Source organism: Larus michahellis, chromosome 9 (genome assembly GCF_964199755.1).
Source record: "Larus michahellis chromosome 9, bLarMic1.1, whole genome shotgun sequence".
Lineage (NCBI taxonomy): Eukaryota > Metazoa > Chordata > Aves > Charadriiformes > Laridae > Larus > Larus michahellis.
In genome coordinates, this window is record NC_133904.1 from 3,739,596 (window position 1) to 3,755,738 (window position 16,143).

Here is a 16,143-nt window from a genome sequence, read left to right on the forward strand (position 1 = left end):
GGCAGGGAATTCCCTTCCCGCTTTTCCTCTACACATTTTAGGGCTTGTTTTTTAAATTGCTTTTGTGCTTGCTGTAAGGGACAATCAATAAGACGCCTAAAATCCTGGTACGGAAACCCCCACATTCATGACTTCATGCAGAAAACCAATTCCATTAGCTATCTGTGGAGCAAACACTGCGACTTAAACATGTGTCTGTCTGTAAGCTTGGCCCTTAAGAAGAAAATTAGTAAACAAATTAATGCATGAGTTTAACCAAAGAATCACACTTGGCAAACAATTTCCTTCACAAAAAGTTAAGGAAAAAAGACGCACTGAAATCTTTCTTTATACGAAGGTAAAATTTCCAGCAAAGACCTCTTCGCTGACACACATTCATGGGCTGTGACCCTCCATTCACTGCACAATGCCTAGACTGCCTGAAATAATAATTTACTTCTCTATGTGAGGATCTCAAAGCGTTTTAATAAATCACTTTTGGGTGTACACTATCACTTCACCAGGGGCAAAACGCAGATGTTAACTGCATGACTGTTAAATGCTGAGTGGATCCTCTGGTCTCTAGAGAACTCTTTATCTACTATGTTTTTTCCCTGTCAAATAATACACTTTAAGAAAAAAAAAAAAAAAACAACACAACAACAAAACCCAACTCTAACCACTAGCTGCACTGTTTAGGGAAAAAAAAACCCCGAACCCAAGACTGATGCTCTCTAATCCATGGAGTGATGATATCGATCTGTGTAGTCTCTCTGCACAGGGATTGCCGGTTCTTCAGACGCGCTCTGCAGTTTTGCAGAGAGCTTCACTAAGCAGAAGGCTTAATTTTTATTCTAGAAAGAATATGCAGAGACAAGACGACAAGAAACCCCCTTAGAAAATAACCTGCCTGCTTGGTTCTTAGCTTACGTGAGGGTACAGATGTGGGGTGCTGTGGCTGGAGGCACAGCGGATAACAAGAAATCCATCTCCCTTCATTTCACATCCGCCGAAAGAAACCTGAAGCCCGGCGGGATGACTTTCACCCCCCATCTGCTCCAGGTAATACAATAGCCGTTTGCAATTTGCCTTCGCGAGGTAGCTCCGCTTTAAATCCGAACCCAAAGCCCCGACTACCAGATGCAACATGGGGAACAGACTCCCGGGGCAGGTCAGGAGCGCATTCCAGGAGATTGCTATTGATGACAAATACAGTATTTGCGTTCTGCTCAGCCTGTACTTTCCGGTGACATGGTACAGCGTTATTGCCTGCCTCTCGTGTTGGCCGTCCCCTCTGCTCTTGTTTTGCAGGCACAGACCTCAGCCCCGAGTGCAGGCAGCCTCATGCAATCGCACAAACAAGCACGCCTGCATATGAAACAACTGCTAAAGGCTTAACACCTCTTCGTGAAGGGCTCCAACCCATGAGGGACTGATAAAAGCATAAAGCGTCCAAGTCACTAGCTCAGTTCCTGGAAATCTGATGGGCTCAGACCAGTTGAAATACTCAGTCGCTAAACCTGCCCTCCCACATGGAAGCTGACCTCCCTCCCATTTAACCCATGTAGGTTAGACCCATGGGTTAGACCCATGTCTAACTTGGGATACGTACGGAAAGATGCTCATATTTCTATTGCCTGAGGCTTTATCTCCTTTCTTTTTCCAGGACCCCAATTCACCAAGCGCTGAACTATCCCATTTAAAAATGTTTCAGCCTGTGGATGGTCTGGGATGCTGTGTCTGGCTCCAGGGTCAGGTACGTGGAGAAGGTCCAGTGGGAAAAACGGCAGCTGGGGCTCCAGAATTAAAAGCCACCATCGCACGCTGCACCACAGAGTCTCCTTTGCCATTGGGCAAGGCCCTTCTCATCTCAAAAACTCACTTCCCCAGTTGTAAGACGGAGACAGCAACACTGCCCTAACTCACGTCAAAGGCAGATAAATACAGTAATAAACATGAACTGCCTCAATTCTGTGGCAACGGGACCCCTCCTGAGTGCCGAAAATTGCCATTTCCTTTAGTTCCCCTGTAGTAAGTCTGCACAATCGCATGCTATCCTATTGTGCTACCAGATAATTTTGTAGCAATTTCCTCTCCTAAGACACTCGACTTTGCTGTAAGCCAGTTTAATAGCCTATAGATATTAACATGATCCCTTATTTACAATAATGGGACCTTGTAGCTACTGTAGCTTACAGATGCAATTTATTACAGGATGTTACCACAATCCGCAGGCTACCAGAAAACATTATGCCTGGTTGTAACAAATGCCATTTTCCTTGTTGAGATAATAAAATAACCCTTTAAATGATTGGGATTTTTCCTTCTTCTGAACGTCTGTGAAAATTAATCTTACTTTAAAAGCCTCCTTTTCCCTTGTGGTAACGAGACCCTCCATGTATCTTGTTTTTAAAGGCATGCCCTTTAAAAGAAACCGACGTCATGTTTATAGATTTTGAATCTGCGAGTTCCTGAAGCTTCAGCTGGAGTCAACAAGTGTCCGGGGGTGCTGGGCAGCAATCTGCAGAGTCAACCGCGCGCAGGACCAGGCTGCGTCTCTCTGCGTAGGAGAAACCCCCACCGCTTTGCCTGCCTTCCAAGCTGCTCATCACCTGACATCGACTCCTCATGTCATTGTTCTTGCACTCTTTATGACATTTCAAAACTAAGAATAAACGCCTCCGTAAAGCTCTGGGATTCGGGAAGAGCAGGCGGGTTCAGCAGATTGGAAGAGGTAATACCCTTCGACCTAAACTGTTTATAATAAATCTTCTTTATTAGGCAATAGTATGTTTTTAAAAAAAGAGAACCGAACTCGTTTGTCAGTCCTGTTGTTCCTGAAACCATCACAGCAATGCAGCTGCTGAAACATTTCCCCATTCTTCTTCCCTTGACACACCACACAGAAGCTTTAATGATTTTGGTTTTATATCATCCTGATGCCCACGAATGACCCAGATCCCCTCGTGTCCGACACCGCACAGGCACGTGGGCCTCGTGCAGACCACACGGTGAGAAGCGCTCCTCCATCGTGATGCACACACGAACTTTTAACCACCATAGACCAGCAGGGCTTAGACTTACCCACCTCTAATCTCAGACCCCTCTGGGTTGTAACTTGTGCTCCGCACTGTAATTTATAACTTTTGGGGCAAAGCCTGCTCTTGCAGAAGCCCTTTCCAGCCCAGGAACCGAGGGCCTGACTCAAGAAAGAGCCACCTTTGCCGCTCGGCAGGACCAGCCCTGCACTTTCCATTCTTCTCGCATGAAGATGCAGGACGGATTTGGCTTGGCTCTTATTTCTCATTTGATTGGAAACAGCTCTAAATGAGGCCATGAACTTAAGGCACGCAATTTATCTAGGGAAGTCCAGCACAAGGCTCCCAGGGGTCCCTTTCTCAGTACTGGCTCAAGTAAAGGGAAAAGATGAGCCAAATCCAGACTGTGTCCCTGCTTAAGGAGGACACAAGCACTCACAATCTCACCCTGCGTCCATCGTTGGCTAAACAAACCCCTGAAAAGTCTGGCTAGCAACAATTTGAGCTGCTTGAGGGGTGCCAAACAGCTGCAGGGTTGCCTGCCGTCCCCTCAAGCGGCAGGTGGGAAATCAGGCTGCTACAATCCAGTTTTATCCTTTAAAAGCCAAAAAACGCATAGCACATATCCTGCTTCCGCCCAAAGCTTTGCTCTGTTCGCCTTCTCACAGGATGTCCTGCCCCCATTTTTTTTTGGCAATGACACTGTCAAAATATTTACTGGTTAAAATATTTATGATACATAACATACTCTAAAATGCAGCTGCTGTCTCTTCTTTATAGCATTTACCCTTCCTGGAGATAACTGGAGAAGCCCTTTTGAAAGGAATGGGATGGAGGGAAGAGCGAAAATCGCAGGAACATGTGTCACCAGGGGCCTGATCCTGCTCCTCATTCGAGGTCGTTAGCTGTGACCGTACCTCATCCTCATAGACCACGAGCTGTGTTTTCCGTAGCTGGATGTAACGATCCTTCCACAACCCCAGGAGCCCTCCACTGCTTTTCTTAATCCAGCCATATTTCTCTGCGGTCGGAGCAGACTTTGTTTTCTCTGAGACCTCCTCCTTTGTATCCTGCAAGGACAGAAGGGAGAACGAATTACATCAAAAGCACTTTCCATCCATTTAATGAAGGTCATCAGAAAACCTGCCTGGACAAGACCCCAGCACCCACCACACGTGGTTCCTCCCCACCACATCACAAGGGAAAACACTGGCATCTTCCAGAGGAAAACTCAACCAGCTCCCACCCCAGAGCTGCCACGGGACTGGGGAGTGAGCATGGACCCTGGCCACCCCTGGGGACACTGCTGGGATGGCAGCAAGTCCACCTTGCTCCTCTGCTTCCCCAGTGGCTCTGTGCTGCCCTCTCCATGGAGGTACTCCCATCTCGCTGGTGCACCAAGTGCTCCTTGAAAACGAGCACCCTCCTCTCTGCCTTGCTCCTCCAGCTTTCTGATAAACCCCAGCGGGCCGGATCCTGCTGGCATCAGTAGCAACGCTCCTATTTTAGCCCATGGCCACTTCTGCAAGCTTCTCCTCTACATCTCTGTGTTTGGTCATGGTCCCCAAACCAACTCCCGTGGGCAAATCCACGGCATGAGGGCCAGGACTTCATCACATCCGCACTAAAATGTTCCCAGCAGGCTCCTGCATGGTTTGTAGGCAGAGGGAAGGACTGGCAGAGAAGGCAGCTCCAAGAGTGGGGATTTTTTTTGTCCTGCCTTTAGCTCCATGCAGTTTGCCACAGCCCGCTCTCGCCCACCCGCAGCAGCACGGGCAGCTCCAGCATCCTGCACCGGGAGGCTGCTGGCTCTCCAGGCCTGGTAAAAACCAGGAGAAGCGTAACTTCCCTGCTTTGAAAAAAACATCAGAAATATCCAATATCAATATTCTCGTCAAACGGAGACAGGAAACCGGAGAGCGGGGGCAGTCAGGCTTATTAGCTGACTGCCTTCTCCAGCAGACTCATTTAAAGATGGGAGTTGTCCTCCTCTCTGGTGTGCTGGGAGAGCCTTTGCAAAGGCAGGATCCCTGTTTCCCCTCCCTTGGAGCACCCCGCTGCTCCCAACACCCCAGTGGACCCCTCAATAAGCCTCTTTCCCTGAAGCAAGGCAAGGGGAATCCCTCACTGAGCCAAATCCCCTTACACAAACACCTCGCCGACCTTGTGACTTGTAAGGAGAGGCCAACTCCAAATCCTCCAGCCTCCTCCCAGGAAGCCCACAGTCCCCCCAGACTCGGTTTCCTCCACATCCCCATCTGTAATACCAGCAATCCTGCTGCAGAAAGCCAGCGCATCCGCACAAAGCAAGGATGCACGACAAAGGCAAAGCCCCAACCATCCCCAAACGGCCCTCACGAGCTGCTGAATGAAACCTTTTCTCGTAAGGAAAAAAAAAAACCCAAACAAAACAAACCAGAGTGGCTGGAGCTCAGACACCATGTTTCATAACATGAGGAGAACCCCCGTGCACATAAAGGAGTCGGAGCTGGACGCTCCTGTGGCCAGAAGGGAGTGAGGACAGGAGGAGTGAATACAGACGAGCTCCAAAAATTCGGAGGAGAGCCTTGCTAACAAATCTGTTTTCATGCACCAGACTCCCAACGAACACGCCCTTGGACAGCAGCTGCCATCGGCGTGAGCTGTTACTCTAAAGAGGGAACTCGCACCCATAAAAAAGTGGAAAAACAGATTAAATACCTCCCGCACCCGCATTTATCCCGATCCCCGCTGAAGTCGGGAAAAGGCTGGGCTTTGCAGGTAGGCTCAGGTGCAGACTGGGAACAAGAAACTCAAATAAACCGTGTATCACCCAAAAGAAAATCAGGCGGAAACCTGTAACATCCTTGGCGCCCTTTCTAGAAGTTATTTCAATTGTACCGAGCCGCGTTTGAAACGGCCGCAACACAGGATGACAGAGCATGAAAAAGTTTTCCGGGAAACGAGGGGGACTGTGTGGGCTTTTTTAAACTTGACTTTTTAGGTTGCCAGGAAGTTGTATTCAGTTGTGATCTGCAACTTCAGCAAACATCAGTTGCTGCACAAATATAGACCTGCTGGTTTCCTGATTGAGCACCCTTTTGATGTAATTTTTAGATAATTGGGCACGGACTTTAACCTCCCTCGTAGCAGTTTTGCATGGATGTAGCTGTAAGAAGAGTTTATTTGAGTGACTGCAGGCCAACAGCTGACAAAATGTTCTTACTCCTTAAGGTTTTTTGCTTTGCAGATAAATTTTTCGTGCTTTTTTTTTCCCCCCCTACCTGGCAGAAAGGCTATCTGAAATCACACGGCAAGTATGGCTATCCATGGCCTCTCCCAGGGCTCCACAGAGTGAAAACTACCCTGTCTCCTCTGGTTTTAATATAAAAGTGCTCCCTGTGAAGAGTACATCAGGCAGAACTTCCCGGCTGTGCCAGCACCCGGGAGCATCCGCAGAGAGCATCCGTGACTCCAAGATGAGATGGAGAGTGCTGGTCTCAGCAGATGACAGCAGCCACGAGCTCTGTCCCCAGCGCTGCGTAGGAGTCACCTGAGCCTGAGCTGCCCGCTGCCTCCTCCGGTCCCCGCTACAGGACAGATGTGACGGGTGCCATCCTGCGCCCTGCGGGTGCCGGGGGCTGCCGAGCCCCCGCCTTGCACACACACAGCACGTCGCAAGATGGGGGTGCAGTTGCTGTAATCCCTCCCCTGCAGGTTAAGGGCGTAAAAACCAGATGATGCAACTTGACCGTTTGTTCCTGCAAAAGCAAGAAGAGTCTCGGAGACGGTGCCTGACAGCTTTTGTGGGTTACTTTTATGGCCAGTTCACGCCACCCCTGCCCTGGATCAGCGAGGGAAGGCTGGCCAGGGAAGGGCACTGAGAGCAGGGCTTTGTCTCCGTCCTGCGCTCTCTGCCTGCGTTTCCACAACTAAAGCCGAAGCACGGCACAAAGAGATGAGTTACTGCTGTTAATTCAACTTTATGGGAGTATTCCTTCTGCAAGAAATACTGAGATATCCTTTCCGGGATGTTCTTGGGCTGGATTCATTCCTGATGCTGCTATAAATCCATGAGAAGAAACCCACTGGCATCAGCCAAGCAAGCCAGCATAAACGAGGGAAGAACTGAGTTATCCCATTGCTGGCTCATGCCAAAGGCATCGCTCCCAAAAACAATCCATACAAGTAATTTTTGCAATTTGTATCACAGTGGCATTAGAAGTGAAACATGAGTTTCACTCTTACAGCCCGGTTTACGCTCATGTTTTACAGCTCGGCAGAGATGCCAAATTAGCTTTTTATTTAACAGTTATTTTTCCCCTCCCCTGCCCCTGTATTTTAAGAGCCCACAAACCTACGTACTTTTCATCTCTTCCAACAAAAAACCTACCAACAGCCGAATAGCAGTGCTGCTTTCACAAACTACATACAGTGCACAGAAGTGTCTTGCCCAGTTACAGTAACTTCATTTAAAGCAAGCAGCTCATGTATCACAGACTCCTCTCTAGCAAGGCATGGATGAACGCCTTCCCCTGCATCTCCAGACTCTTTTTCTCAACTCTTTTTCTCCCTTTCCACGTTATCTTCCAAGCCCGACTGTCAGCACTTCCACTTGTCCCTGACCCACAGGAGCAAAACCATCTCCCTGGAAATAAACTGCTCAGATCCACGTGAAACTTGGGAAACTGCAGCTGACGCCCCCTCCTGCAAGCGATCACCATGGGATTCATTTATCGTTAACGAAGAGCGGCGGGTGCACCAGTCGGTGGGTGCTGGGGGGGCAGCGGGGCAGGCAGAGCCCCAGGGACTCTGCCAGGGCTGGGGTGGGTACGAAGCCCCTTTGGGGGGGCGGACGCCAGCTGGAAGCCATTTCTCTGCTGTGGATTAATTTCATGGATGCCGGCGGATAATAACAACTCTCAGTCGCTACCCACTTGGGCTGCTTTGCCATCTCCCTGCTGTTTTAAAAAGCTCTCATTCTTGCCACAAAATGTTGGGAGCTGAAATAAGGTGGGGGACGGAGAGACAAGCCGCAGTTACTGGCATCCCATGTACTACAGCCTGAAGTCCTCCAGCACTTTGCCCTACCAGGGGCTTTCTTTGTGCATAAGCAGCATAACCTCATTTAAGGAAAGGAAGCAGGAATAATTGCGCGGCCAGACGAGAGGAGAAAACGACCTGTTTAACTTGCTAACAAATTTGTGGCATCTTAATCAATCCGCATGGGGATGGATTACTGGGGTGTGATCCCATGGACGTGAAAAACTACATGTGCAGGAGAAGCATCGCTGCCCTTCTCTGAGTTACACCCGTCCCAGGCAGAGACGGAGGAGGAGGACAAGACTTGGGGAAGGCTACGAGGTATGTGGACACGGCCAAGCTTGCGGTCTGACCCAGGCCCAGCTCCAGTACGGAAGTACAACACCCCAGTAAGAGTCAGCACAAGGTGGCCTGAGCAAGCGTGGCATTTGAACAAGCCCGAGTCTGCCAGCACTCGTCCTCCGGCAGCGCCAGCCTCTGCCCGTCAGCCTCACCCGGCCGGTTGGCAAGCTTTAAGACCCGACGAGGTCTCTCTCTCTCGGGATGCTCTGCCCCAGCGACCGCCGGGGCTCCACCGCACCCGGGGGGGTGCTTGGGAGGAGCGACCCCCATCCCCTGAGCCTCCGTTTCTGCCCACCCTGCGCTGCCCCCGCTGCCGGACCCGGGCGGAGCGGGGCCGGGGATGTCCCAGCGCCGGCGGAGACCCCAAAAAAGCTCAAAGTGGGCGGTGCCGTTCTCCGCCATCCTGCCCAGCCGGCAGCGACGGGCTCCTGTCCCGTCCCGGGGGGTCCCCTCCTCTCCTGTCCCGTCCCGGGGGGTCCCCTCCCGTCCGTCCCGTCCCGTCCCGTCCCGTCCCGGTCCCGCTCGGACTCACTTGCTCCATGGCGGGCCGGGGCCGGTCACTCCTCGCCGCCCGCTCAGGGGCTCCGCCACCCCGCTGCACCGCTGGGCTCCGGGGGGGCGGGCATGCCGGGGGGGGCCGAGCCGGGCCGAGGGGGTGCCGGGGGGTGCCGTGCTGAGCCGGGCCCCGCCGCTCTCGCCTCCGCACCAACTTCTCCGGCGGCGGCGGCAGCAGCGCCCGGTTTCCGGCGGCTCCGGCGCTGCGAGCGAGGAGGCGGGGATGCCCCCGCCGCCGGCCCCGGCCCCGCCGCCGCCTGGCCCGGCCCCCCCTCGCCTGGCCCGGCCCCGGCCCCGGCCCCGGCCCCACCCGCCGCGGGCGTGGGGCTGGGAGTCCCCCGGGACGGGCTGGGGGAAGCGGGGATGGGACTGAACCCAAGGGAGGGCGTCCGTGGGGTGAAGAGCGTCTCTGGGGACAGAGGGTGGCTGCAGGGTGGGACATGGGCGGTGTCGTGGGACAGGGTACCCGGGGGTGGGATAAGGAGCTTGGGGTGGGAGAGGTCGGCAGGGTCCCCGGGAGCGGATAGGGTCCCCAGGCATCAGGCCAGACCCCCATGGTGGGACAGTGTCCCTGGAATCGGAGGGTCCCCAGGGTCAGACAGGGTGCGGGGTCCTGGGGCACAGGGTGGGACTCTCTGGGGCTGGGGTCAAGCAGGAGCAGCAGGATGGGAGGGTGCAGAGAGGCGAGGGATGCGCTCGTGGGTACCGTGGTGGCACTCCGGGCACATGAAGGCTGTGTGGAGCAATGCCTGGGGCTCAGGTCCACGTGGCAGCGTGGCTCCCTCGACCGCGGCAGTGGCTCCTGGCAGCGGGGTGGTCTCAAGACAGCGGGTTTTGGCGGAGGGGTGATGCGGTTTCTTAGCCCAAGGGAAACAGCTGGGGAATGGTCTTTGGTGGCAGAACTGGTTAACACAACTAGTCACGCTCAGAGCTATTGTTCTCCACTGGTATTCAGCTTTGCAGACTTCTGCTTCTATTTCAGGCCTGCTGGAGGGCTCATGTACCCAACAGCCTGCCTGTTTTTTCTTCTAATTATTTCAGTCAGTCTAAAAAAAGATATTACCTCCCTCTGCAAACCTTGCCTCCATTGTTCTCAGCAGAGAAGATAAGAAGGAAAGGAGAAGAAAAGTCTTGACACCCATTACCTCCAGGTTAAATGCTCTTCTGCATAGGTATGGCAAGCGCTGGGAGGAAAAACAGGAGACAGCTTCTGCTAACCAGAGGTGGAAGAGATACTGGAGCATCCATCAGGGCTGGCTGCCCCCATCCTGCAGGGCCAGGGGTTAATGGAGGAGCTGGGAATCACCCTGGGACACGCCGGGGTTTGAAATGAGAAATCCTGGTGCTGTCAAGGCGCGTTGACAGGGCAATGATTGCCATTTCAGCAGATTGCCATCCCGCACGAGGAGGGGGGAGGAAGCCGCTAATAGACGTGCTGTGATGTATCTGGGGTTTGATCAGAGGCCGAGGCGCCGACTGCGCTCAGAAAAGCGAAGGGAGGACAGACGGGGTCTAACTGGCCATCACTGGTGCGAGAGAGGACAGCACGGGTGGGGACACATCGTGGCCACCGCTGCAGTCGGGGCATTGCCCAGGCACAGCGCTCCCCCTCCCTCTCCTCTCGCCCACAGGGTTTTGGGGCAGGACCCCCCTGTTTGTTCCACTTGCACAAGGCTGCAAGAGCAGCAGGGGCTGAGCCGGGACTGAAGCTCCTAAGAGCAACCACGCACAAATAATTATTAGTGATAGTTATTAAAAACACACTGATGGCATCTCCTTCGTATCAGCTTAGCTCTGGGTTTGGCAAAAGCTCCGGTCTCGCTGAGATGATCCCCTTGTTGTGTAAACAACTTCTGTGGCCTCCCCTGCTCCTCCTCTGTGACTGAGAGCCAAACTAGGCAAAGAAAATGCTGCTATGAGCGATGGCTCGCGGGGGCCTGGCCAGTGGCCGGTGGGCTGTGAGCATCCTTCAGATTTCCCCTTTGCCTGGCACAACAGGCGCCTCTCAAAGATGTGACCAGAAAATCGTGGCTGACCATCGTCATTCAGAGCTGTCACCAAGCCAGGGTTAGCTCTCTGCTGCTTAACACCAGGTGGAAGCTGCTTTAAAAACACTTTTTTCTTTGTTTAATTTTCCGAGCCATCAAAATGGGGCTTCAGGTGGGGAACGGGAACATCCCAGCTCACCTATAGCCTTCTCCGATGGGTGCGTGGGAGCAAGGCCGGGTGCGGCGGTGCCCAGCTCAGCTGCGGGACGGTGTGCCAGCCATCAGAAAATTAATTATGGAAAAAAGGTGATATTTTAGCCAGGATTTTAAAATGACTGAAAAAAAATACCCCTAAAGTACCAGGAATGTTGTTCAGTGTTCTCTGTTTTCCCAGCAGAGCTGGGGGAGGTTGAGGGGAAACCTCTGGCTGTACAGATAGGGTGTGGGCTGTGGTTCCGACTCTTCTGGAAAATTTTAATCGGTGAAAAAGTGAGGGATATTTTTAGCACGCCGTCAATGTGCATGTGAGGACGTGTGTGCTGCAAGAGCATGCGACGCGGGGGCCGCATCCTTGTGATTTATGGGCTGTCCTCACCCTTGCAGGCAGACCCAGAGAGCCGCCGTGACCCGGGAACAGCTCCTGCGGGGGGACCTGTCATCTGCAAGAGGAATTAAGGGAGGATGCTCGTTGCACGAGAACGTGGAGTCTGGTCCAAAAATGCTGTGGGGAGAGGCATCAGACATGTGTCTGTAACAGGGATCGGGCTGCCCCTTCGAGGTGGGATGCGCTGCCGGACCGTGGTCTTGTTCATTGATAAGGGGTGGTGCAGTGGTGCTCCAGCAAAGTGAAACGGAGTCACGGGTGACAGCGAGGAGGCTGGGCTGGTGAGTCACAAGACCGAGGAAGCTCGTTTGCAAGTGAGTCCTCCTGCTCTGCGCCTCGGCGGCTGCGTTTGGGGTCTTACAAAACTGGGGGGGGCAGGATGCAGAGGAGGACGGCAATGCCAGCGAGCCGGGGGTCGGGAGATCCGGCCGTGCCTCCAAGCCACTCGGGGCTGAGTTGGGACTGGGATGGGTGGGGACTCCCCTCTGCCCTCCCAAATGTGGGCAAACCCGTCTCTCCAGCCACAGGCACCACATGAGAGAGCTGTGGTCGCCATCACGTCTACCTGCCGTCCTTTCCCTGCTCCGGGCAGGGAGCTCCGGCTCCTGCATCCAGCCCGAGGTACCTCCTCACCGGGGTCAGCCACTCTGCCTGCTCCCGCCCTGGTTTCCCTCCAACTCAAATGGCAATAACCCATCTCCAGGGCGCCGTGAAGCCTAGTTCATTAGCACCTGGCTTCATTAAATGCTTTGAGCAGGGCTGGAAGGGCAGAGGCTCATTACCGCAATTGCCCTGTTATCTGCTCAGCAGTGGGGAGGAGGACACGCCAGCAAGGCCGGGAGCTGGCGCTGGGCTCAGGGCGGCTGTGGGGCTCCTGCTCTCAGCTGGAGGAGAAGTCCTCGGCCTCTTCACATGCATGGCACATTAACGCGGGTGTTCTTAATTTAATCTGTCCGGCTGGGGCTAAAATAAAAAGGACGGGAGAAAGCGCTGGGTCTGAATGGATGCCCAAGGGCAGGGCTGAATTCAGGCTCTTGATGCCAAGTAGAGCCCATGGCACCTTCTGCTCACGGCTGCAGCCTGTCTGTGGGGATAAACCACTTCCCAGGTGGAGTGCAGTCCTCTAGACTACCCATGCTAGACAAGAAATGTGGATGTGGCCCCATCCTCAGGTGATGCACGGGGAATTAGCAGCAGCAAAGGCTGGAGGAGCTGGGAGACCATAAAAATGAGGCTAGGGTAGAAGAAGGGCTCTCCTCACCTCCCCACCTGCTTTCTGGGCTTAAATCTTATGTTTTATGGACAAGCCGTGTGAAAGGATGGTGTTTCCAGCCACGCTCCCTCCTGCTGTGGGGCAGTCGGAGTTAGCACGCCTGGTTTGGGGTTTGGCCAGTAGCTCCTGATCTGCCGAGGTCCTGGTTTTACCTGTTTTCCTCTTAGCTGATACCAGGCTGAGCTTCTGCCGAAATCAAACCTGGGCTTTCCTGCCGTTCGTGCTCCCTACTTTAGTTATATGCTTGAAAGAAAAGACCCAGCTATCTGCCAAAGCCATCAGCCTGCGAGCGCTTGCAAGAGCACACGTGCTCTCCTTGCTGATCTTGCTGCTTCTGCCAGGAAATGCAGTCCTTGCTGCAGAGGACACCTGGATGTGCCACCACGGGCCAGTGACCTCAGCCTGGGCTCACAGAGGGGGCCAAAGCAGAGCCAAAACCGTGGGCGAGGAGGTCACTTGCTGGGACAAAATGTGGGAGGCGGACAGTTTAAATTATCTTGAAACCAGCAGTGAGTTGAAGGAACGTGGCCAAGCCCTGTGGCATGATGGCAAGTGGGCAATAAGTGTTGCTGCTTTGTGCTTTCTTCTTCATTTCTGTTTTAAGTCACTGTTAGCGGTAAGCTCTGCCGAAAGGCAGCGGGTGAGGGCCAGAACATTGCTGCAAGTCTCCAGGTGATGGCCATGTCCAGGATGGGTGGGAAAGGGTGAAGCACTCAGTGGGCGAGGGCTCAGGACGCCTCTCCTGCTCCGTTGCTGCATGGGGTGAAGGGGAGCAGCGTGGGGCTGGAACAGGAGGTGGTTTGGAAGAGCTATCCCAGTCCTTGCTGCTTTCAATCATAGATCATAGAATGTGTTGGGTTGGAAGGGACCTTTAGATCATCTAGTCCAACCCCCCTGCAGTGAGCAGGGACATCTTCAACTAGACCAGGTTGCTCAGAGCCTCATCCAGCCTGGCCTTGAATGTCTCCAGGGATGGGGCCTCCACCGCCTCTCTGGGCAACCTGGGCCAGTGTCTCACCACCCTGAGTGTAAAGAACTTCCTCCTAATGGCTAATCTAAACCTGCCCTGCTCTACTTTAAACCATTGCCCCTCATCCTGTCGCTACATGCCCTTGCAAACAGCCCCTCCCCAGCTTTCCTGTAGGCCCCCTTCAGGGACTGGAAGGGGCTCTAAGGTCTCCCCGGAGCCTTCTCTTCTCCAGGCTGAACCCCCCCAACTCTCTCAGCTCCAGGCCCCAACTCTCTCAGCCCCAGGCTAATCCCCAGGTCTTTTGAAGCCAGGGATGTGCCCCACGTGCAGCAGGCTAAACCCAATCCCTGTGTAAATAGGCTCGGAGCAGCTTCCCGCATCCCTCCCCATATCACCCCATGCCTGGGGCAGTTGCCTCTGGGCTTTCCCAACAGCTCTGCGTCATTTCTGGCCTTCACCGACATCTCCAGCAGTCACAAAATATGCCAAAAATAACCCCCCGTCTCTGCTACTCCGGCAGGAAGGTGGGATATAAACACACTGCCTGTTTGTTAGTGTTAGCGCTCGCCGGGCTTTCAAGCTGGGCTGAGTTTGGGGGGGATGGCTTCCTGCGCCCCAGCCCCGGTGTCCCGCTGGCTCCCTGCTCCGGCTAGGCAGGAGAGTTCCCCAAAACGCCTATGCCCTGCGCACGCTGCTTCGAGACGGGAAGGCTGCAGCCCTGGAGGTGCTGGAGGGCTTTTTCTGGATAAGTTTAGGCTAAGGCAGCGTCTCTGGGTGCATCGCAGTCACCAGCTTCCCTCCGTGCAATGCATGCAGCAGCTTCTGGAGCTGCTGGGAGAGACATATATATATATAAATATAAATATATAAATATATATATGCACAATAATACCCTCAGAACCTGATTTTGTTTGCTATAGCGAGAAGCAAACCCTCAGAGAAGTGTAACCTGGCACCAGCAGCACTGATGACCCCAGGTAATGTGATGCTGCTGGATGCGCTCTTGCTCTCGGGGCCATCCCTGGCCATCCCGACTCTGCCATTCCTTTCTGCCACCCTGCCGGATTCCCAGGGCCAAATCCTGCTCCCGGTTGTGCCCAGCGGGGAGCAGCTGGGGACACGCCAGCCATCCCCGAGCACGCAGGGACCCGCGGGTTTTGGACCGATGACTTGCATGGCAAGTGACCGCGGAGTTCGTCTGAAACAACATTCTCTGTCATTTGGACGAGCACCTGGGGAAGCCAGGGAAGCACCAGAAGGGGTTAAATCAATAATTATGTTTAAATCAATATTCTGATTTATGCTCCTGTCCTGGCAACGCTGACTTCCTTTGCCCCACGGTTTGAGGGCACGGACCCCAGTGGCAGAGTCTGAGCCACCGTTTCTGTTGTGAGCGAGGATTTTGGCAGATGTGCTGTAGGATTTGGGCTGACTTTTTGGGGGAAGAAAAAAAAAAAAAAGGCCAAAATGAAGCAACAGCCTGACCATGGCTGCGGTCTGTGCACCCAGTGAGCTGGTGAGACCAGCTCCCCGAAATCGGGTGTAAAACGGAGTCTCAGCAGTTGCTCCTCACCGCTCACCTCATTTTGGGGTCACAGGATGCTCTTTCCCGGCCTCCCTTCTCGCTCCTGCCTTTCCCAGCACCGCCTGGGCCCGAGGCTTAATCCTGGCACCTTGGTTCCTGGCCTTGGTCGTTTGGATGCAATCCGGATACTGTGCTGGGATCTTTGGCTCTGAGAGGCAGGATAGTGTATATAAAGTATGTGTGCCATGGGGTGGGCAGTAGCCAGCCCTGGGCCACCTCCCTACCTTGTCCCTTCTGCAGGGTCCTCCTCCCTGCTGCCCCGGGGCTGGAGAGATGCCTTCAGCAGCTAATGCGAGCTTTGGAGGCTGGAGCCTCTGGCTTTTCTTATTCCTTCCCCAGGGGACTCAATACGGCCAATACCGGCCAAGAAACCTGCCCATCTCCAGAACCTCCCTGCCGTGGAGGGATGTGGTGCTCCCAGCACACATGCAGCCACTGTTTCCCAATGTACCCTTGGAGCTCTGCGTGGAACTGTATGGAAATGCTCTATTTGTGTAAATTTATGTTTGAGATCGTTCTCACATAAGGTGGATTTTGGGGTTGCTTGAAAGGCACGTGGTCAAGCCGAGGGACCCCACCTTGTGCCTCTCCGTGTGGAGTCGGCTGAGGCCAACAATGCAAAAATCCTGCGTGCTGGAAGCCAAATACAGAAATACAGAGGCCCTTCCACTGACACCGTCCAAATGCAGTTGTTCAAGCTACCGTGTGTCATGAAAAAACCCAAGGGAAGTCTCTGTGGCAAAAAACATTTTCACAGAAGCCATTCAAAGCCTCAATGGCCCTCGGC

The 16,143-nt window shown here is 53.7% G+C and overlaps 1 protein-coding gene across 5 annotated transcripts in view; it reads right to left on the reverse strand.

Annotated features, from left to right (window-relative positions):
* Positions 1-9,169, reverse strand: part of PLEKHO2 (pleckstrin homology domain containing O2) — a 42,628-nt gene extending 33,459 nt beyond the window's left edge. For all 5 annotated transcript variants that reach the window (XM_074600651.1, XM_074600650.1, XM_074600649.1 and 2 more), the window contains exons 1-2: positions 8,914-9,169; positions 3,935-4,087 (exon numbers count right to left, since the gene is read on the reverse strand). In XM_074600651.1, coding sequence (XP_074456752.1) covers positions 3,935-4,087; positions 8,914-8,922 — 162 coding nt within the window. In that variant the 5' untranslated portion in view covers positions 8,923-9,169. The remainder of the gene's footprint in view (positions 1-3,934; positions 4,088-8,913) is intronic.
* Between the last annotated feature and the right edge of the window lie 6,974 nt (positions 9,170-16,143).